Source organism: Anthonomus grandis, chromosome 7 (assembly GCF_022605725.1).
Source record: "Anthonomus grandis grandis chromosome 7, icAntGran1.3, whole genome shotgun sequence".
In the NCBI taxonomy this organism is placed as follows: domain Eukaryota; kingdom Metazoa; phylum Arthropoda; class Insecta; order Coleoptera; family Curculionidae; genus Anthonomus; species Anthonomus grandis.
The window spans coordinates 34,740,327-34,764,838 of record NC_065552.1 but is presented as its reverse complement, the minus strand read 5'-3'; the positions used below and the strand labels follow the sequence as shown (position 1 = coordinate 34,764,838).

General features: G+C 31.4%; 1 protein-coding gene across 2 annotated transcripts in view; it reads right to left on the bottom strand.

Moving 5' to 3' along the window:
- The window catches only part of LOC126738132 (calcium/calmodulin-dependent protein kinase kinase 1), an 88,956-nt gene that overhangs the window by 45,846 nt on the left and 18,598 nt on the right, over positions 1-24,512 (bottom strand). The window contains exon 1 of one of the 2 annotated variants that reach the window (XM_050443301.1): positions 4,943-5,145. The exons of the other annotated variant lie outside the window; for it this stretch is intronic. Within the exon in view, the coding sequence (XP_050299258.1) occupies positions 4,943-4,967 (25 nt within the window). The 5' untranslated portion in view covers positions 4,968-5,145. Of the gene's footprint in view, positions 1-4,942; positions 5,146-24,512 lie in introns of those variants that run through there. 2 annotated transcript variants of the gene reach the window in all.

Here is a 24,512-nt window from a genome sequence, read left to right as displayed (position 1 = left end):
ATTTGTCTATATAACTGGCAATCCTAAACTCGTTATTTCAAAATTACATTTAAGTTTTTCTTCAAACGTATTAATTACTCGAGTATCTTTTGCTGCTATTAAAATATCATCCACGTATATTATTACGTAAACCCTTTCATTATTTATTTCCTTGATAAACATGAATCAATATTGTTCTTACAAAATTTTTCTTTTGTCAAAACTTCATCAAGTTTCTGATTCCTAGTCTTACCAAATTGTTTTAGACCATATAAACTTTTATTTCACTTGCAAACAAAGTTTGTATCTTCTTCTTTAAATCCCTCTGGCTGTTCCGTAAAAATCTCTTCTATTAGTTCTTCATTTAAAAACGCTGTTTTTGCGTCTAGATGTTTTACTATGAAATTTTCACTCCATGACTCCGTTAATAAAATTCGAAGAGTACAACTGGAGCAAACACTTCATCGTAGTCTAAATCCGAATTTTTGGCTAAAACCCCTTGCTACCAGTCGTGTCTTGTACTTTTTCGAGTTCTGATCCTCATCAGTTTTTAACGTGAATACCCATTTACATGACACTACATTCTTTCCCTTCGGTGCTTGTATTAAATCCCAAGTTTAATTATTTTTTAATGACGTGATCTCTTCTTCCATAGCTTGCTTCCATTTTTCACTAATACTGCTTTTAAGCGCTTGTTTAAAGGTTTTATGTTCTACTTCTTGGATCTCTGTTAACTTTGCTATGTAGCGCTCAGGTGGAACACCTTTATTTACTCTGCTGGATTTACGGTCACCTAAATTCTCTTTATCCGTATCTTCATTTAATTGATAGCTTGAATCACTGTCATGAGATTGTTCTGAACATAAACTGTCATACGTATCAGATGTCTCCATAGAATTTTCTATATCCTCTGTGTTTTTAAAATCTGCTACCTCTTTTTCTTCTACTGTTCCTGTGTCCTCCTGTTCCATCATAAACTCGATGAATACTTCTTCACTTTTCTCTTTGTTTTTTTCATCAGAAAACACTACACTACGGCTAATTCACTCACGGCATCGTATAAGCAGGGCCAATTTCCAACAAGCTGGAAAACTGCTCGAGTGCAAGCTGTACCCAAAAAGGGTAAGAAGACGATGCCCTCCAATTACCGCCCGATTGCACTAGTTCCAGTAATATCGAAGATTATGGAGAAAGCAGTCAACCAACAACTGTTAAGATATCTGGAATCATCTGGACTAATCAGCGATCATCAATACGGCTTCCGAAAGCTTAGATCCACCGGCGATGTTCTGGCTTACGTTACACATTTGTGGACGGAGGCCATGGAGAAGCACGGCGAGTTCCGCTCAGTCGCTCTTGACATTTCCAAGGCATTTGACAGAGTGTGGCATGAGGGACTACTAACCAAGCTCTCCTCAATCGGCATACAAAACTCACTCACACTTATTTCCACATTTAAGTCCGCGAAACCAACGACAGCCGCAAGTTCTCAGAATCTTAGGCAGCAACAAGTAGCTTCAACCAATAACGATATTAGAGCAATCTTGGAGTGAGGCGGTAACAATCTGGTCAATTTTAACGCTAAAAAAAGGCAGGCTGCAATATTTAGGATGAAGACCTAACCTAACCTTGGTGGCCCGGAGCTGGTTATGGCAGGGAAAACATTGCCAATGAAATCATTTTTACATCTTTTAGGAGTCGAGGTCACCAACAGTGTGTCCTGACATGACCACGTTGCCGAGGTCGCCAGGGCGGCTTCCAAAAAACTCGGAGTGCTTTTCAAAAACGAAAAAACTGTATACACCAGAACAGCTACTGACTCTTTATAAGGCTCAAATACGCCCTTCCCTTGAGTATTGCTCGCATGTCTGCAGCTCGGCACCCAAGCATAGTTTAAACCTGCTGGATTCTATACAGAAGAGAGCTATTCGTCTTATCGACAAACCAGAACTGACAAAGAGTCTGGATAGTCTGGAGCACAGGAGAAAGGTGGCTGATCTCTGTTTATTCTACCGTTATTATCACGGTGTTCCTGTGATAATAACGGTGCTCACAAATGGTGCTCCTCTGAGCTGGCAGGCCTGATTCCACCCAGGGCTGTTCCGGCAATAAGGACGCGTCTAGCAGTTGCGGCTCATCAACATCGAGTCCACCTGCCTACCCCAAGGACGTCGCTGTATCGGGACTCATTCATCTGGAGAACATCTTCTTTGTGGAACGGGCTTCCACCTCACATATTTCCCGACGCATACAACCTACAGCGATTCAAGATAAATGCCCACAAATATCTTCGCGCAAGCACCACTCCAAGAGTGACATAGGACTTTCCTCTTATGCTTGTGTTTACCATAAAAAAAAATTGTAATACGCCCTGTATCTACGTTTAATAACCTGTATGCTTTAGATTTCTAAGAATGACCTACAAATATTAATAACTCAGCTTTTTGATCAAATTTAACTCAAACGGTGTTTTTTCTTTTGACTTCGTAGGTAGGCGATTTTGCAAATAGTTGGCTGTCACTATTGCTTCCCCCTAATATTTCTTTGGTAAATCCGCATCGATTAGGATGCACCTAGCCATCTCGACTAGCGACCTATTTTTTCTCTCTGCAACCCCATTTTGTTCTGGAGAGTACCCCGCTGTATATTGAATTTTTATATCTTTACCCTTTAAAAATTCCCTTAAATTATTATTAACGTACTCGCCACCCCTATCTGACCTAATTACTTTCGGAACCCTGCCTAACTGATTACTCGTAAATTCTATAAACTCTTTTATACATTTTACAGTTTCATTTTTATGATTTAATAAATATATAGTTGTATACCATGAAAAATCATCAATTAGTGTTAAAATGTATCGTTTATCCCCTGGAGTAACAGTCTTCATGGGACCGCAAATATCTGTATGTATTAAGTCAAGAATATTAAATGTATTGCCTTGAGAAAATTTCGGGAAACTCTTACGAATAATTTTACCTTTTACACAGCAGTCACAAGTTTCCCTAATTCTACAATCCTTAATATTAATCCCGATTGCCATTTTTTCCTTTCCATTAAGTGTTTAACTGCATCCATGTCCCTGTGTCCAAACCGTCGATGCCATGTATGCTGACAATCACTGGAATGCTCAAAAACACTCAGTGCATGGTCCACAGTCGAAAGCTTGTATAAGTCGGGTGATGGCATCACACTTGCAATCACTTTTCCGCGTAAAGCGATTTTGCGCTCACTTTTATCAAACTGCACATCATATCCCGCACTTGTTAGCTTTTTCACAGATAGAAAATTTGAATCAAATCGTGGCACATACAAAACATTATCGATTTTTAAATTTTCCACTCCCGCACCTGTCGCACACTTAATGAGTCCTGTTCCTATACCCTGAACCTCGGAGTGCTGCCCTTTCTGCTACCGTCAAATTGCGTATAACATCCTTTGTAGTTAACCATATGGCTCGAAGCTCCCGAGTCCACATACCACGAAGCAGAATTTTTTTTTCGTCATTTGAGCTATAATTAACCATAAAACATGCATCATCAGTATTACCTTATTGGCCTTTTCCTTTTTAAACGCTTTGTACTTAAAACAATCTCGTTTAAAATGGCTTTTCCTATTACAAAAATAATACTGCTTTACTTCTGTGCTTGCAGTACCATTATTTCTGTTACCCTTACACACTGATTTCATAACTGACTCATCCTGGTTTCCTCCTGAAGCTCCCTGACGCCTCCTGTACTCATCGATTAATTTACTCTTTACGAATTCCAGTGTAAACTCATTCGACGATTTACTTTCCAGCGCTGTAATTAAAAAACTGTACGAGTCTGGAAGACTTCCCAGCAAAATTCCTGCTGCGAACCTGTCCTTAATTTCTTCCCCTAAGGCGGCCAATTTATTCAACAACTCTAGGAATAAACTGATATGTGCTTCCATATATCACCATTCTCCTCCAGCGACAACCTACAAATTCGTTTTAGTAGGAAAACCATGGTAGATAAACTTGATTTCTGGTGATATTCCTTTAGTGCTTCCCACGCATCACATGCATATTCTTTATTTCTGATATGCACTAATTGACTAACGTCGACAAGTAAGGCTATAGTTGACAAAGCCTTATCATTTTGTTTTTTCCAGGTAGTGTCTCGACTTTCTTCTGCTGGTAATACACTCAAAACTACTCCCGAAAAGTCAGCATTGATAAGCAACATTTTCACTAAATAACTCCATGACTGATTTTTGACCATTTAATTTTTCGACGTTATACTTTGCACTTTTCGCCATTATTCCGGCTTTCCACAAAACACGAATACTACCCGCGATTGTACACTTTTTATTATCTTTATACAGGTGAGCTATAAAGACTGATGCCGCCATGAAGGCTCTTTATTTAAACTAGATAAAAATCATTATTGTTGAATATTAGATTCGAACAATCTTTGTTTTTACTGGTACAAACGTCATCAGTTGCAAGATTTAAACAATGATTTTCAGGAAAATCCTACAAAGATGGAAGAAGGCTTGAAAAATGAATTACAGGATAATTCCGCCAAAGAAAGGCAACTGTATGCCAGGTTGGAAAACAAAATTAGAAAATAAGAAGAATAAATTCTGGAAAAATTGTCTGTACTGAAAATTTTTTTGCCAAGCAGTATATGCGTCCGTTGCTTGTGTACCAATATACTTCCATTATAATAAATGTTGTTTTATCCTAACATTGTATACAGAGCTTGTTTTTAATTTTCAGCTATTTAATTAAATTACAAAAAGTAACTTAAATATCTTTAAATTTTTTAATTCATGCATGTATTACCTGTAAATTTATTTTAAAATTTGTAGCCTCTTTATACTATGCAACCAGAGACAAAAAACATCTATTATCTTCCGCATTCCTGTATACTAAATAATATTCATCTAATTAAGGAGTGATTGAATTATATTCAAATTAAAAAACACATCTTACCGAGCATCTCCGCAGTAGCGTCCATATTATTGCGAGCACAATAACGAGTTAATTAACACTACTAACGTATAAATTACCACTGGCTTAATAATTAAATTTCCGCGAACACCATGTGAATCTAACGACATCTCAAAACAAACTAAATTTTCGTAAAACAAAATTCTCGCAGAAGCTATAATAAATGTCTACTTATATATACACACACATACATACGCCTTCACTATCTGGTCGCATATATTTAAGCACTAATAACAAACAAGTAATAATAACAATAATTTATAAATGAATATTTAAATATGGTATTTATCGTTGGATAGATAAAAGGCTATTTATAATTTTTGAATGTGTTTTGTTGAACTTAACCTGAAGAAGAATTTTTGATTATGTATCCTGTTTATGTTATGTTCAAAATTATTTTGAGTATTTGGCCTTATTATGTAGTCATAAGCTAAAAAGTGTTTAGTATAAGGTGTAATGAAAAAATACTAAATTTGATTAAATAAATTAGGTTAAATACCGTAATATTTTCAAAAACAGGTTATAAGTTTTCATTTCGATTCCTGTTTTTGTAGTTAGTTGATTATCCAGCTATCACCATAGATGTTTACATTATAAACATATGGTGTAATATTTATTTATGTAAAGCCACTTAATTTAATTTTTTTCGTTAGGAAAAGTAATAACATTACCAATAGTCTGGAAATTACGCAATATTTCTGTAATTTCTTGCAAAATTGAAACATTTATTCATAGTGGTCTAGTAAAAACTGAGTAACTTGCACTTTTTTAAATTCAATCAATCAATTTTCTTCAATTTTAGTTACAACATCATAACAATAAAATTCATCTATTAGTTAAAAAAAATTGATATTCATCATTTAATATTTTATATTTGTAAAAATACTATATGTTTTCCTTCAAATTATATATCATGCTACGATATACCTAATAATTGTGTACTGCACAATAATATTAATTAAGATGCTTCATAATTAATCTTATACCTTTCTCTATTATTATTATTATTTATAAGGACTAATAATTGGTTTCAAAACAAAATCGAGGAGCACATAATCGGATGTATAATAAATATAGATACCATGTGGTTTAATTTTACTAGCTTATTATGGTAAATGTTAATTAGACTTAATTGGATATAAAATTTGCTTTCTTCTAACCTCTTTTTAATAAATGAAAGCCCATATAGGTGTCAAGCTATATAAAAAAAATATAAACTAATACATTTACTGTTTAATTTAATTATTTTTGCTTATTGATGATACAAATTAAGTATCTTAACATTTTTAAATATATTTCTAAATAAATAACTTAAAAAATAAAGATTGTATAAGTACGCATAAATTAAATAAATGAGTATACTAAACGCAAAACTCGGTATTTGACAAAAAACGCGAAAGTGATTTTATTTTACATTTTGATAGACTACACTGATATCTAAAAGATATACTGCAATATTAGCTGCTAAAGTGCCTATTTACGTATAAAAAAAACGTTTACTTATAGAGGATAAATGCAAAACTGTGTATTTGCAATCGCCATTCAGATGCAAAACTGGGTATTTTCAATCAACCAGTAAGAGCGCTAGAAACACTTGTAACGGCCATATACCACGTGTTATAATTGCATTATTTTTATTTTTAGTTTGTTACTGTACTTGATAATATAAACATCGTCTCGCAGTTTTAAGCCGTTAAAATTTTAATTTGGTAATATTAGTTTTGAAAAAAGTGTCTACTACTGTAGGAATGGATACAGTACAACCATGTGAAAAAGGAAGGTAAATGCAATGTCTATAATAATATTGTTTAAACCTGCATAACAATAAGTATCTGGGAAAAATTAAATTTTACAAATTATTATAGTTTGTTTTTTTTTAAAATTTCAGACATAAGCCACATGATTTGCCTCAATACCCGAAATGTGCTCACAATAAAAAAACCAGTGTTTTTGTGTCGGAAACTAAGCATGAGAGACATTCAAAGCTTCCACATGGCGTTATATTCAAATGTTGACAAGGTAAAACAAGACATTTTTGTGCTACAGTTTTGTGAGGGTTCAAAACCCAGAAAATCATTAAGAAATCATCATGAACTTTCCATAAAATATTTTGTTCCAACAATAACTAAGGAAAAATTTAGAGTTTGTAAAAACGCTTTTCTCGGAATAACCCGTTTTAGTGGAGACAGGTTGGAAAGAAATGTAAGAAATTTTTTGCTTTCTAATGAGTTGCTAAAAGAGCGACGTGGTGGTAATAGGGTTAAAAACAAAAATGACCATGTTAAGGATTTAATTAAGCAATTCATTAAAAATTTGGAATGCCAAATAAGTCATTATCAAAGAAATCGAACTACTCGTTTGTTTTTGCCTTGTGAATTAAATTTTCGAAAATTATACAAAATGTTTTGTGAACAAAATCGTAATTTGGCCATAAAATTGTGTTCTTTTAGAAGATATGTGAATAAAAATTATAATCTAAGCTTTGGTACCCCCATGACTGATTTGTGTTCCACTTGTATTCAGTTTGAAGAGAAGTTGAAAGTAAACACTAATGACAAAGCTCAGATAATTTGCGAACAACGTGTCCATAAGTTGAAAAGCAAAGCATTTTATAAGTGTTTAAAATTAGACAGAGAAGATGTACAGCTTTTTTCTTTTGAATGCCAAAAAAATTTGGCTTTGCCTAAATTGCCAGATCAAAGTGCATACTTTTCATAACAAATAAACTTTTATAATTTTACTGTGGTTTGTGGCAGCTCTTTAACAAAACTTTCTCAAAATATAGTGTTATCCTTTGTCTGGCTAGAAACTGAATATTGTAAAAATTCCAATGCTATTACCTTAGGTATACATACTACGCTGAAAAATTTAGATTTTAGAGAAACTACAAACAAAATTTTCCTTTTTGCCGATGGATGTGGGGGCAAAATAAAAATAGCACCGTCATGGGGATGCTAGCATACTGGCGCCAAAACCATTGAAACTATCGAGTTTACATTTCCAATAGTTGGCCATTCATTCATTCCCCCAGATAGGGTTTTTGGATTGATCGAACGCGAAATTAAAAAAAAAAAGTGTAATAATCAATCGCCACGAATATGAGCAGATTATTCAAAATCGTTCAAGGGTTCTTAGGCTAAGTCAAGACTGGACAATTCTTGATGGGAAAAACGCAGTGTACCAAGTAATAAAAAAGCCTGCCCAATGGCAGTTTAAATTTAATGAAAGTAAACGCTTCGTATTTACACGAGAAGGTAATAGCACTCTATTAAGAGTAGAAGCGCTCTATAAATCTGATTTGGGTGTGTTTAAGTCAGTTGTAAAGAGAGGAAAACCCCTTTCTCGTTTAAAGCCTGAACAAATTCCTACTGGAGTGCATTACTTAAAAGGAGATAAGTCCTCTATTTTTAATTTACTAAAGAATCATTTTGCATTGGACTGGGCTGGCTATTTTATAGCTTCAGTTTATATAAAATCAATTTATTTGGAAATCGCATTGATATATCTTTCTCTCTTGCACTCATGGAGTTCTTATGGGAAGTAGTAGAAGGAGTAATCGGACATGCAAGTGCGATATCTCATTTTAAAGGCAATTAAAAATACTTTTTAAAAATAAGAAAATCTAATATAGTGTCCATAAGAAAAAATAAAGTTGATGATGATCGAAAAAAAACGAAACGTCGGATTAATTTTTTTTTGCGTTATGTTGTAGTACATAAAAAGTGGCAATGAAAAACTGTTTCTAGTTTTCCGATATCTCTTTAAATAAAGTCGGTAGAAGGTAAAAACGATTTTGACAAATTTCGGTTTTTTTTCGGATAACTCCAGAAGAATTCGGAATTTTAAAATTTTTTAAACGTCATTCTATTAGGCTCCAAATTGCGCAACTTTGCCTCCATTTAACCGACCCTGTAACTCTTACGATTTCCGAGATTCCAATGGTCACCCTCGAATTTGGGACACCCTGTACATGGAGATTTCGAAAACAGTTAGATTTTAGGTTTTTATAAAACCTGTAATATCATCGCCATCTTGAATCCGATTTTAATAAAGTTAACGATATTTTTCTAGGCATCTTAAATTTTTTGCAACCATTGTCAAATTTGTTATTTCTCATATATGTTGTGTGTAATGACCTGTCAAATAATGACGTCACAATGAGCCATGCAGCTTTGGTATTCGTATTCAATTAAGATTGACATAATAATAAATGACAGTTGACAAGTATGATAATTAGTAATGTCGATAAATTATTAGTAAGAAAGTAACAAAGAACTATAACAACTTTGACCTATAACGGTTAAGTTGGTTATAGTTTTTAAGGTGACAAACTGATTGATGACTATTTTATTTTATGACTAAATTCATTTTATTAGGATTTTTGACGCGTTCGTATATTCATCACGTCATGCGCAGTTGATGTCTTCATTTTAACATAAGAATAGAATAATAAATGAGAGGTATAGTGGACAAATATGATTATGATAACTAATTTTTCCACGGGCGTTAAATCAAGAGTGCTTCTGATAAATAGTCAATTAAGAAGAAGCAAATAACCATGACAACTTTGACACATGACAATTGACTTCCGGGTTGTATCATGTTTTGTTTAGTGAAATGTCAAATAATGACGTTTCATATCTTTATTTCGACATATGACAATTCTCTTTCGGATTATCTATACAATATCTGTTGTCTATACAAGGTGTCTACTATAAAAACCACCAAACTTTGAGAGGTGATTAAACAAGTCATTTGCGACAAAAAAGTCGTATAACATATTTTCAAAAAGTTGTTAGTTCTTCTGGTATTAATAACATTTTTTGGTTTTATCGAATTTCTTTGTTTTTTTTTTCATATAAACAAGAATATCTCCGTTAATCTTAGCACCACATAAAATTTAGATATACCATCTGAAAGAGAATTAAATTTGCTATAAGATGGGTATATTTAAGTTTTTGAGTAATTTTTTATACCGGGTGTTATCAGAAGTTAAATGTAACATTTGGAAAATGTGCAAAATTAGTGGTATCTTCTTCGTTGTCGTTTTTCTAAAATTTGGTAAATAAGGACATGTTTTTTTTCAGCAAAAACTACTGAATTTAATATGCTTTCCAATGATAAACTTGCTTTTGTGATAGCTATTTGTTTTTATAGCAATATCATGAGCAAAAGAAAAAAAACCACAAAAATTTAAAATTTTCAAATTTTATATTTCTTGATTGACCAAAATTAAAAAATCAAAGTTTTATTAAACAAACCTAAAATTATAACAATTGTTCAAAATACATTTGATGCATCTTCTTCTGACACTATGAACAACCCGTTCAACGCGTTTTTGTCGCATTTCATTGCAACACACACTAATTCGATTAATTAGTTCGTCTCGAGTATTAATGTTAATACTATAAACATTAGATTTTAATGTGCCCCAGACATAACGGAGATATTCTTGTTTATATGAAAAAAAAAATAAAGAAATTTGATAAAATCAAAAAATGTTAAATACCAGAAGAACTAACAACTTTCCGAAAAAAATGTTATACGACTTTTTGTTGCAAATGACTTGTTTAATCACCACTTAAAGTTTGGCGGTTTTTATAGTAGACACCCTGTATATTGGATTTATACGTCATTAAGTAGAACGTAAAAAGACGTCTGCTCGTTATGGCGGAAAACCTAAATTTATTAAAAAAAACATTTTTTCACTTAGTTGGCTAGCTAAAAACAAAAAAAAAAGCAAATCAATTATTTTATTATTTTTTATTCAAACAAAAAAGTCATTTTATTAATATAAAAATTAAATTAAAAAAATGAAACAATAATTGTTATTTTTAACTTACAACGATAACTGAAATTAAACAAATAACAATTAACCAAAATAAAATTAGTTATCTTTAGTAATACACAAAGTACACCTCTCAAGCATTTTTGACAATTTGTCATGAAATTTCTTAAATTACTTGTCTAACGGCTGCGTCAAGTTCTGTCACTATAGTATGATTAGTGTAATACACTTTATCTTTTAGGTATCTCCATGCACAGAAATCAAGGTGCGTCAAATCAGGTGAGCGGGCAGGCCACACAATAGGACCTTGATTTACTTATCCAATTATTTTCATATTGTTCATTTGGGTAATTAAAAGAAATAATTGGAGAACTGTTTATGCTAACAATGTCATACAAAGTCATATCATCTGAGACAACTTGTATATTTTTATAAGCACTATACTCATAATAACTTAAAAAAATCTAATCACGGGATCCAATTTGGATACTTCCCTCTGCTTACATTTCCGCGAATATCTTCTCGCTAAATCTCATTTCTCTTAAAAGCAGACTTCGACGATAGAAATTTAATATATAATTTTGAGTCCAATTTTCTGAGAGGACGTACGAAGAAAGCCTTAATTCAATTTTTATAGTCGATTATATGCAGTGCTCCATTGCTGGTTAAAACGCAAGGTTCAGAGTTAAAAATGATGAATGGATTACAGATTTTATTTGAACAAATATTACTGTGTTCTTTACAAGAGAAAACCGCGAATACGTGAAATTTGCGTATATATTATTTCTATGGATGTATACTTTACAAGAACACTAGATACACTTAAAATAGAAAAAAGGATTTAGTTTTGAGTATAGCATAAGGGGGATTTTTTAGGGTGGATATTACTTTGCTATCGAATCGGATAAAGCAATCTTCATCTGGTCAAAGAAAGAATAAGTAACGAACTGCAAAAAGCAAAAAAGAATAAATCTCCTTTTCGATTTGAGAGCAGTGAAAACCTCATTATTGTTTTTCCATTAATGCTACGCCGTATACGCTGCTTCAAACAAACCCGAAAATAATTTTCTTTTTGGGTGAGAGTTGCTGAGCAGTTTCTCCAGACTTTTATGCATATTATTAAAAAGTAAGGAGAATAGATTTTTATACTTTTTCGATGTAAAATGTCATAAAGAGTATGTAACTGAAATAAAATTTAAATAATGAGTTCTATATTATTGGTAAAATTAAAAGGTAAAAGTCGCAGATCACAAATCTTTCGCTTATTTGCCAGACATCAGCAGATCTGGTAAAATCGAAATAACGTAAATTATTTACAAAAATATATCTTAAAATGCAGCAATTATCGCATCCCATTAAAATTTGAACGAAACGGTGGTGTAAATTGGAAAAATCAAAAAATTCCTTTTCCAGGAAAATATTAAAATTAGTTTTCGTATTTATTGGAAACCTTCTTCAGCAGAATCCCGTTACAGTTCACTAAACACTCACAAATAAGCCCCTTTTATTTATTTTCTATATACATTTAAGGGTTGCTTTCCAAAAGAATTTAACAATAATAAACAAATTGCTCTCAACGAAATTCCAATTAGCTTAATTGATAAATTTATTTAATATTTATTTAATTTTTTTATTTAATATTTAAACAGAAACATAAAGAATTTACATCGAATTCTAACGAAATAGAAAAGCTATATAAATATTAGCACCTAGGTACGCAGTACCTGTATGGGCTTGAAAAATACAACAAATAATCTAAAAATTACAACAATTGCCTCCTTTTCTAAACGCTCTAGTTACTTCTAACGTGCTTAATAAATTTATAATACACAAGATAAACTTAATTTTGATTTATGGTACATCGTTTTTAATTATTATTGAAAAATTTCTAAAAAATTTAAAATGTTACATGAGATGTATTCTTTAGATTTCTTCTTAAATGTACCCATGATTTCTATAGTTCTTATATTGTGAGGTAACAAATTGTGAAGTTTCGGCCCTAAATAATCTACAAAATGTTGTTCCATAGTATTTTTACATAAGATAGAGTTATGTAGTCGGTTTGATTTACCTCTTGTAGGATAGTTATGTGATATGATGTTGCAACTAAATTTATTATTTAAATTGACATAATTACAAACTTCTATTACATGTAATGTTCTAATATTAGATATTTCTTTTGAGTATAACATGTGAGTAGGGTAAAGTTTTGGTTTTTTTTAAATGATTTTAATTATGTAATTTTGTATAACCCTTAACTGTTCCATATTCATACTGTACATACATACCACCCCACACCAACATACCATACCTAAGCAACGGTTCAATAAGTACCTTATACACTACAATAAAAATTTTTTAAATAGACTAAATAGATTCTAAATTAGACATCTGATTTTTTTAGTAATATATATAACATGTTGGTTCCATTTTAAATTGTTATCTAAAATAATTCCTAAGTATTTTATTTTGTTTTGCTCTTTTATTAAATTGTTGTTGTCAATCATTTATTTTAATGTTGCTAAAATTTGGTCTATTTGCTGCTGTAGGTGAAAAGGCTACATAATATGTTTTATAAATATTTAAACTTAGTTTGAATGTATCCAGAAAATTTTTAATTTTTTTGAAACAAACCTTAAGTTTTTCTCTCACCCCTTCCCAAGTTTTATCCGAAAAAATTATTACCGTGTCATCAGCATATACGCTATAACTTTCCCCCCCACATGAAGATTACAAAGCATGTTTATGTAAAGAATAAATAAAATTGGTCTGAGAACGGTACCTTGAGGCACGCCATGTTTAATTTTTTTGGGAGAGCTTAATATATTATTTATTTTGACAAATTGAGTACGATTTGTGAGATAATTCTCAAAGATGCTCAAAACCGGTCCCCGCACACCATTTCTTTCAAGGACATTAATGAGGAGGCTATGAAATACGCTATCAAACGCTTTTTGCAAGTCCAGGAATAGGGCTATCGTTTTTTTGACTACATTTAAATTACCAGTAACATTTTTTACCACTTCCAATTTGATTTTCTGATATGCTGTCAATGGTATTCAAAAAATCAACAAGTCGTGATTTAAGGCATTTCTCGTAAATTTTAGCAAAATTTGAAATAACGCTTATTGGCCTATAATTTCCTATATCGAGTTTATCTCCTGATTTATGAATTGGTGTAACGATAGAAGCCTTAAAGTAAGATGGTACAATGCCTGTTTTGAAAATTTGGTTTATTATATGTGTAATTGGATCCTTAAGTTTTAAATATAGAAGTTTTATTGTTTTAGAAGTAATTTGATCAATACCAGGGGAGCAATTATTTTTAACGGAATTTATATGTTTTACTATTTCTGTTGAACTTGTAGGTCTTAAATAAATAGAGTTAGGAATTTATTCCTTTATAGGGGTTAGCGTTTCTAGGATATTAAGGGCACCAGAAATTTGAGCACCAATATTAACAAAATAATCATTAGCATAATCAGCAATTTCATTGTTTTTAGTCAGAATCATATTTTGCTTTTTAATTTGTAATATATGTGGTTTTTTGTTATTTTGATTTGTGGCCTCATTAATTTAATTTGTACAATTTTCTAATGTCATGTTCATGCTCAAAAAATTAATTTTTATAGTTTAATTGATATAAATGATTTTATAATCTGGTAGACAATAGAAAAAACACAAATAATTTAAAATGTTATTGTCTTAAGTACTTTGGGACCATATTCATGCAACTTTCAAAACTGTTTAGTATTAATTTGTCAATACCATTTACCACCAAAACACTAATAGTCTTTGTAAGTACTGAATAAACACCAAAAATAAGAGGGAAAATCTGACTACATCAGGGCCCAATTGTTAAAAACCGGGGAGTAGAACGGCTAATAGAAAGAGGGCGTGGCTCTATTAAAAACACAAAATCCGTAATATTGCATGTAACGCAAGCGCACTAATTTCACTTTGTATGTCATGTGTCATTTTGGTAAATTTTGTTTTGTTTTTGTGTTTATGAATGTATATTGTTTATTTTGTCTTTGATTGCGGTTACTTAAAGTAATGCTTTTTTATCCTATTTCTGATTTTCTAATTTGCTACCAAGATAAAATTGAATGCAATCTTGGTGTGGGATATTGTTGAGCAAAACCAAGAAGATCCTAATGAATATCGGAGAATTCCGAGAAATAATCTTTTACAAAGTGACTCCTTTTTATCATTATCATCAATCAGACAATCACAAATTTAAAAAAAAATTAAAAAATGTTGAATAAAAACAAGAGAAATCACCAAACTAAATAAACAGCCTTAAACGAAAACACACTTAACAGCAAAAAAACGGCAGCCCTTAAAACTCCCACTACTACAAACAAGCTCCCCCACAACCTGAAATGTCAAAAATACCCTTCTATAATTGGTTGGAATATTTGGCAATACGGCAATACTACGCCTTCCTTTGGAATTTGCTCTCTCCTTTTCTGTCGGGAATACAAGAGGAAGATGTATTAGATATCGATTTATATCGATAGGATTAATCGATATGAGTAGATATGATTTAGATACCGATTCTCAGGGATGCTCTAGTAATCCTTCTATTCTATCGCCATCAAGAATTGGGCCCCAGGAGATTGTAATGCTATCTATGTGGGTCTGTCAGGTTGTAAAATATTAACCATGGTTAAGTCATTGTTATAGTTTCGTTCTCTCTCCTTTTGTTACTTTTTGCTAATTTTATGTATTTTTAGTTAACATAAGTTTCCTTAATAGGTTAAGATATTTAATAATTAGTTCGGTCATACTTTGTTTATTTTGGTTTATTTACATTGATTTTATACCGGTATAACACAGGCGTTTTTTGATAAATTGTTAATATTTAAACTCGACCAATCTTACATTTCCTCACTCTCTTACTCCAATGTTCCTTTCATAAAGCTTTGCTCTTTTATCCTACTTTACCTTATGGCCCCTCGGGGTGCCCCTCGGGGCGGAAGGAGTAAGCTATTTGACCGAGGTCATCCGCCAAAAACTTATAATACGGAACAGGTGTGCGATACCGGAAAGCAGTAGTATTGAATCGGTACCTAAATCTCATGCGAGATAATACCGAAGTGCATCACGTCTTTGTCGATTTAATGAAAGCTGATTGAGGTGTTCCTTATATCAACATCCTTTACTTTACTTTACTTTATTTATTACTAGGAGTCGTCGAGTCATGTCTTTTCCTTTCACGTTAAATTGTGTCTCTTCTTATTTTGTTTCTATTTTATTTTACACATTACATAGTCACTAAGGGTGTGCGTCAAAAACAGAAGGATCACCTTATTTCAGTGTGACTGGAGCAGCGTCCCTATTTTTTTACAGTCTGGCCTTGATAACTTGATAAATAATTAAGATCGAAATAACCTTGATTTAAGTAATTAAACATATATTATAAACAGGCCCAAAACAGTTATATTGATAAGGATAACTAGCATTTGCAAGTTAGCTTCTGTGTTTGGGACACTCCACCTTGTTGCCAGAACATGTAAAGGCAAAAGATTAAATCTAGAACAGTGAGAGAAAGAAACTAGATCCAAGAAGTTCTGTTCTTATTAATTTGTGGTAATAATGTTTACCTTTGAACGTCACTTATAATATTCTTATTAGGTTTACGCTAATAAAGTGCATTAGAAAAACATAAATAGTTCATAAACGGTAATATTACTTATATTTAAAGCATACTCTATTATCAATAAATATTTATATTGTGTAAATATTTTTTGACGACGTCACTGATGGTGGTTCCTTGTAGACGTGGCATCAACAATGGGATTGAGCGGCTTTGCGATGTAATTAACTTTTTCTTTAAAATATGTTATCTACGTTCATTTAACATTAATTATCGATTTTAGTAAAGAGTATCTTATTAAAGTTTGTTTAAAAAACTGATATTTTATTAAGGAGGACAAGTAGTATTTTCTGTGTCTGTCAAATTTTATGATATTGTAAAGTGTTTTTTTGCAATTTCTAGCCTAAGAACATGTATAATTTTTGACAAAGAACTTGTAGGTACATATCAGTGAGACCTTGACTTGGAAATTCATTATTGTAACTATCAAATTACTAGTTGCGTATAAAATGGAAGTATCCTTTTTCACTTCCTAACCGAATTCTTAATTTTTTTAACTATTTTTTATATGGTACTAAAACACTGTATGCATAGTGTGCCGTAATTATTTAGTTTCTTATAAATTCCACAATAGACCTAATTTAATTAATCAATGTATTCAGTTAACATTAGGACACAGTACACGTTACAATGTTTGTCTAAATGTCCCATATCTAATTTCAACATACTAGGATACAAATTAAAGTGACATACACGCTCCCTCGGTCAGACAAAGTTCCGTCATCTTATATGCACTAGGGCAAAGTAAACTGTGCAAATGCATTTGCCAAACTTAACCAATTTAAATGTAAATGGAAATAAGTTTAAATTAAATTGCTTTGGTTAGCTTATACAGTTTCTTAACTGTTTCATTCGTATCAGAGACATAAACATAAGCAAAGTGTTAAAGAGGATTATGGTAATGACGAATTTAATAGCATAACTCGGAAATTGCTTAAATAAATGTATTGCTATGAGACCAAAAAGGATAATATTCTGATAAATCGTGTAAAAATAATTAGAATGAAGGTCAGCATCTATAGTTTAATTCTTTGTTTTAATTTTTGAACAATATATTCAAGGTGGAGTTTATTATTTATATTAAGGTTAAGATTATTATATGACTGACCTAGGTTCTATGTTTCCCTCTGATTAATTTTAAAATTAAGTGTGTTGTAATAATGAGCCTTACTTTTATAGTTTATATACCATTTATTATATTGAAGCTTTTTCTATTACAGGCCGAATTCAGCTAACAAGCCAGACGTTATTCTGCTTGATCAAAGAAGAAACACTATATAGATAATAGAGTTTTCTGTACCAGCAAAATACCACAACGAGAAAAATGAGACAAATAAATATTCGGCAATATTCAGTCTGTAGAGTATGATTGATGGAGTTGGCATGCTATATATAGGACATACTGTGCAATTCTTTTAATCGATGGCATTGGCACTTAATCGGGATGGTATGAAGGACATCCTAGTGGAATAATTAAAGAACATTCCCGTATCTCAAGACTCAGTTAAACAAATGCTACTTGAAAATGCCAAAATCTGTCGCCATCGGTCTCTTCTTTTTTTGAATCCCATTAATTTGGTGATAAACTGATTCCACACAAAGTTCTGCAAGAAGTATCCAGCATTAAATGTGATGGCACATAGATTCGCTGAAGCATACCAGATCAATTCCCGGAAATCTAAATTTATTCTGTCAAGCAGTGCTTCCTGAAATTCCCTAATATGATCTTACCTGATTTTATTACTACAGCTATAACATTCGAACAGCTACATCGAACTATCTACGGTGCTCAGAGATCTGCCATTAAGAGCAAGGACAAAAAATTAATAAGCTCAGTTCCTGTAGAAATAATCTTCACGTCCTTGTTACATAGAAGCCATTACGCCTATAACTTATAGCTGTTTTATAGAAATATCTACCAATTTGTCTATTCTACAATTAAACTCACCCATTATAGCCCACGAATAATCAGCATACTGATCTATCGGAAAAGAGCTTAAACTATTCGTAACTTGTGTTGTGTTTTGACAAAATAATATTGAATTTAAGTCAGTGTGGCAACATCTAAATTTATTACTTTTAAAACTCGCCACTACGTGGCGCTCGAATCATGAATTGCTAAAAAAGTGATATGTCACTTGTCATCTCTCTCTCTCGAGCAAGAAATGGCTTTGTAAAGAGGTGCCTTGTTTATCGCTGAATATAAGTTTGGTTTTTAGCCTAAATAGGGTGTTTTAATAACAAAGAAGTGTTAATAACAAATAGCTGAAGCTTAGGATACTCTCCTCACATAAACAATTCTAAAAATATCTCGCACGCTTAAAACAAAAGTGACACTATATGAAATTTGTCAATTTTCACTTTTTAGTATATTCAAGTTTTACATCAATAGTGTCACTAAACGAAATAACCTATTTGCCTATAGTCCCCCTTATTTCTCCTAGATGGCACGAATGTCACTTTAAACTAACGGAAATTTCAGCCAAAGTATAAAGATTTCAACTTAGACTTAGATTTAGACTTTAGATTTCAAGTTAGACTGTGTTTCGGCCGTGCTTTACTTCAAAATTGACACCAGTTGTGTCCAAACAGACGTGCAGTACGCATCGCGCTCTTATTGGAAAAGTGACACTTTTTGTTTAGTAACATATTTTTTCAATAAATATCTAAATTTTTAATAAGGATAGTATTGCAATAGTAACACTATTTGTTTAGTGTCACTTTTTTAACACAAACTTAAACATTTTTTAAAAGTTTTCTAGAATAACAGTGACCCCTTTTGTATAATGTCGATTTTGTATTAAATAATAACTAATAAAATTTTAAAAATTACATTTTAAAGATATCATATTTTGTTTTGTGTCGTTACTGAAATTCATGACCTAAGCTAAACTGTTTTTTGAGACATTATAACACGCCATCAAAACGTTTGTAATATTAAAAGTTATTTGTAAATTCGTCATTTTTTTTCTGATTTTATAGACTGACATTATGAACAGAGGCCACAAAATATTGGCGATGGCGCTAAACATTGAAATTAAAGAAAATGTTAGCACATCTGCTGAGGGAGAGACCAAAATAACAAACATGAGTAGAACACCATCGGCCCCTGCGGCAATACATTCAGTGTATTGAAAGGAAAAGAAGTAGCCATTTGTTCGAATATTGAAAGCGTTGAAATGTTCAACTCTTTAAACAGCAAAGAAGAAAACACCCGCCGACAATCAATCTCTTCAAACTCCAGCTCAAGTTCATCGTCTAGTTTCTCCTCTATAAACTTCAAGTCCTAGTTCTTCGTCTGCAGGTCCATTAAACGGTTAATATTATTTTAGTTGCCCTTTATTAATTGCCAGTTTTTTTTGGCACTTCCAATAAATAAGGTTGAACTTGTTAAAAAAAAACATTTTTTTTTAACAAGCCTAACCTTTTTTATTTAAATTTAACTGTTTAGCTATTCCTATATTATTGTTTTTAGATGCTGAGAATGATCAAGATGAAGAAAGTGAACCTAAACCATTTTCGTCAGGTTCTGAATGTGATAGAACATATCAGCCTCCCACTAAAAAAGCTCGATGAAGAATATTTAGTTCAAGCTCGTTAACAGCTTCTGAAAATTTACATGAAAACCTAAATCTTCCAGCTGAAAGCGCTACTGATGGAGTTCGGCAGATACCCAGATCTCGAAAAAGGTCTACAAACACAAGGCGTCCTATTATTGCTAGAATCTGAGAAATTTAGGGCAAGAATACGTATCGGTCTCAAAATCAAAACGAATTATTGAAGCTCGTAAAATGGGACCATCCTATGGAGATCATTGCCGATTAAAATGCAGGGACAAAATACCACAAGCAGCTCGACAACTGCTATTTGAAGGGTATTGGGGAATGGGATCGCTTGAGCGTCAAAGAGAGTTTATTGCACGAAGTATAACAGAAATTATGCCTAAACACCAGTACAAAAAAATAAATTCAAACAGAAAATCTAAACTCTCCTTTACTTTTGATTTGGATAATGCCAAAGTTAACGTCTGTAAGATATTTTTTTAAAATACCCTAGGAATAACTGATAGACCTATAAGGACAGTGATTAGTAAAATGGACAGCAGGGGATCCTCTTAGGATCCTCTCTCGGATCTTAGTTGGAGAAGAAAGAGGGAAGTACAAAAAACATAAAAAAAATATCGGATGCGTTAATAGGTAGCTTACTATGACTTGCAGGATGTAATGACTATACCTAATGGCGAAGCATCTACCTTCTACTACAAATCTAGAATTAACTGTTTAAACTTTACGATATGCGAACTAGGTGTAGATCAAACGGAATATTATTTTTGGGACGAGTCTAACGGTCAGCGTGGAGCGAATGAGATTGGCACGTGCGTTTTACGTTTTCTTCAGAAAAAGTCGGCAGGAAGCATCTTGGATATGGATTTGGTTTCTATTCTGATAATTGCTGTGGACAGCAAAAAAACCAATTCATTATTGGAATGTATATTTACGCCGTTAAGAATCTTAAGTTTAAATCGATAACCCACAAATTTTTAATTCGGGGGCACACCCAAAATGAAGGGGATGCTGCGCTGAGAAAGAAATATGGAAAACAAAACGGTCTGGTCCTATTTACGTCCCGGCACAATATGTAACTGGTATAAGAAATTCAAAAAAACGTGGCAATCATTGAAGAAGTCTTTTTCATCAATTCTTCGAAAGAAATCTTCTTCAATGAAATTGAAGAAGAATAACTATCAGATATTAAAGTAATAACAATTGAAAAAACTGCTAATAATGATATCCAAATATTTTACAAAACATCTTATTTTGATAACAACTATAAAGAAATAGCTCTACAAAGAAACTTTCAGCGTATTTGTGATCAGCAAAATTTAAATTCTATATATCAAAAAAAAATTAAAATATCAGAACGTAAGAAAAATGATATACAAAGCCTTATTAACGCCAATCTCATTCCTCAGTTCTACCATTCCTATTATAATAATATTTTAAAAGAATAAGATGATTGAGCTTTGTAATTTATCGCCTTGAAAATAATTTTTGGAATTTTGGTTTTCTGTTTGTTTAATCTCCTGGTTAGAATTTAGTAGTACCTATAATGTAAGTTTCGTTCATATTTTTTTAATCTTTTCTGTGCAGAATTTAATAGTAAGTTTTGTTAATATTTTCATATCCACATTTCTAATGATACCACAAAAAACGTGAATTTTTATTATCTTTTATTTCACAATGTACTCCAAAACTAATAATAGTACCTAGCAAAACATGTCACTATTAGCAAATATTTTCCAAATCTTTTAAAACAAAAACCAGTTTTAGCTTAGGTTAATAATAATAATAATAATGTTTCTTTATTTAGCATCATGCTACAAAAAATTACAAAGAAAGAAAATTTTTAGAATATAACTAAAAATAAAAAGGAAAATTTAAATGGCATATAGTAAACTAACAAATAGGTATTATAGGTATAAGTATAAATTATACCAACAAATGACAACAGTTAATTTAAAAAATATATATATAAAACTTAAAACTATCATAAATTTGAAACAATAAAATTTAAGACCTTAACTAAGATAAAAAAAAAAAAAAAAAAAAAAAAATATGTAAATATAAAAAATTTAAAACCTAATCTAGAGCCTAAAAAATTTAAAATTTAAAAATATAAAACCTTAAACTATATTAAAAGAGTAAAGATAAAATAATAAAACACAAAGCAATACAACCAAAATAAAACATTTATACCTTATACCTATACAATATAATATAATTTAATTTCTTGGGATGGAATATATATATCTTTTTAATGTTTTTCTAAATGTGACTAGGCTTTCACTGTTCTTTAAATGTATTGGCAATTCGTTAAAATATTTGAGGCCTTTATGGAGAATGGTATTTGTCATTCTGTCTGAAGTATGTCTCCCCATTAGTACAAAATCCCCTCGCTGTCTGGTAGCATAGTTATGCAAATCACTAAATATTGTGATTTTTTCGCAAATATATTCTGGTAGCAATTTATTTTTTAATTTAAAAACAAACATACATGTATTAAACAATATTTTTTGTTTTACTGCCAAAATATTTAGGACATTTAGCATATTATCCACCGGTGTATATCTATTACATTTTAGTATAACCCTCATGGCTCTGTTTTGTATGATTTGAAGTCTATTGATCCTGTAATCCGGAACACCAAACAGGAGTGCAGAACAAAAATCTAAATGCGGCACAATAATACTATTATAGATTAATAATTTTGTTTGTATAGATAGGTTTTTGCCAATTCTCGATAAAAAATTAATTTTTTTTGACATTTTGCGTGTTATGCTGTCTATATGCGAATAAAAATTCAAATGTGGATCCAAAATAACACCCAGATATTTAATTTCTCTTTGGTAGGAAATTGCTTCATTATTAATTTTGATATTTATTGTATTTAAATTAACTTCATTTAATCTAATTTTATTTCCAAATAAACAAAATTTTATTTTAGCCGCATTAATGCTCAAGTTATTATCACACAACCATCTATATATATTATTTAAATCAAAATTTAGATCGTCTTGCATTTTATTTACATCTTTGCCCACAACATACAGCATAGTGTCATCCGCAAATAATACTGAATTACTTCTACTCATTACCTTAACAATATCATTTATATACATAAGGAACAAAATTGGGCCCAACACAGTGCCTTGAGGAACACCATGAACAATTTCTTTTGCAAGAGACAAATTATTTTTAAACTTGACCACTTGCTTTCTGTTATGTAAATACGACTTAAACCAATTTAGAACCGTACCTCTTATACCCATTTTTTCCATTTTAAGAAGTAAAATATTTCGATTTACTGTCTCAAAGGCTCTTCTAAAATCCAAGAAAATTGCTAAAACAAAATTTCCCTTATTTATTTCTCTATTAAAATTATCACAGATGTTAACTATCACAGATTCGCAAGAATGTTGAGGTCGAAACCCTGACTGATTTTTTGTTAAAATTTTATTATTATCGCAATAAGTTTGTAGTTGGGTTTTTACAGTTAGCTCTAGAAGTTTTTCGTAAACTGGTACAGTATTTATAGGCCTAAATTCACTTGCCTGCTTTGTGTTTGAAACCTTAGGAACCGGTAAGATAGTAGAGACCTTCCAATTTTCTGGGAATTCACCATTTATGAGCGATGTATTAATTATGTCTAACACACGCTTGCCTACAATATTAAATACATCTACAAGAACCTTTTTTGAGATACCACTTTCCCCTCCTTTAACATTTTTCATATTTTTTAATAGACACCTAGTTTCACTCATAGTGGTATTTTCAAATTTATCCCATATAGTATACGTTGATATATTATCAACTGTATTTTCTAAAACTGAAAATTTGGGTAAAATATCTACAATTTGATCTACGCTATTAATAAAGTATTTATTAAATTTATCTGCTATGTCCAACTCCTCAGTAAATGTCTGGCCCTCAAATACAACCTCATTTGATAATACGGAATTTTTACCCGGTAGAAGGCTTTTAAGATTTTTCCAAAGCTCTACAGAATTATTTTTATTTTCATCTATAGCTTCGCGAAAATATTTATCTTTTTCTATTTTTATTTTATTCACTATTTGATTTCTTATCCTTTTATAACTATCCCATAAATATGTAGTGCCCTCCTGAATTGCCCTTACATATAACTTGTCCCTATTTTCCATTAGCTGTAAGATATCACAAGTTATCCATTTTTTATTTTTATATTTTTGGCTAACACATATTTTTAACTTGGGACACATTACATTTAAAATATTTTCTATATCTAAAACAAAAGAATTTGCCAAGATATTTACATCTGCTATATTATTGTTCCATGACCTGTCAGACAAGCAGTTTTGTAAAGTTTCTGTATGATAATGTTTCATGGACCGATGGTAGAATGTATTTTTTTCTTTTTCGTCGTTTGTGTTTGGAAGGCATACAGTCACAATAGAGTGATCACTAATTTTTGGTGTGTGATGAACCTGAACCAAAAAATTTTTATCATTTGATATAATAAAGTCAATCAAGGTGCTACTGTTGTTTGTTATTCTTGTAGGAGTG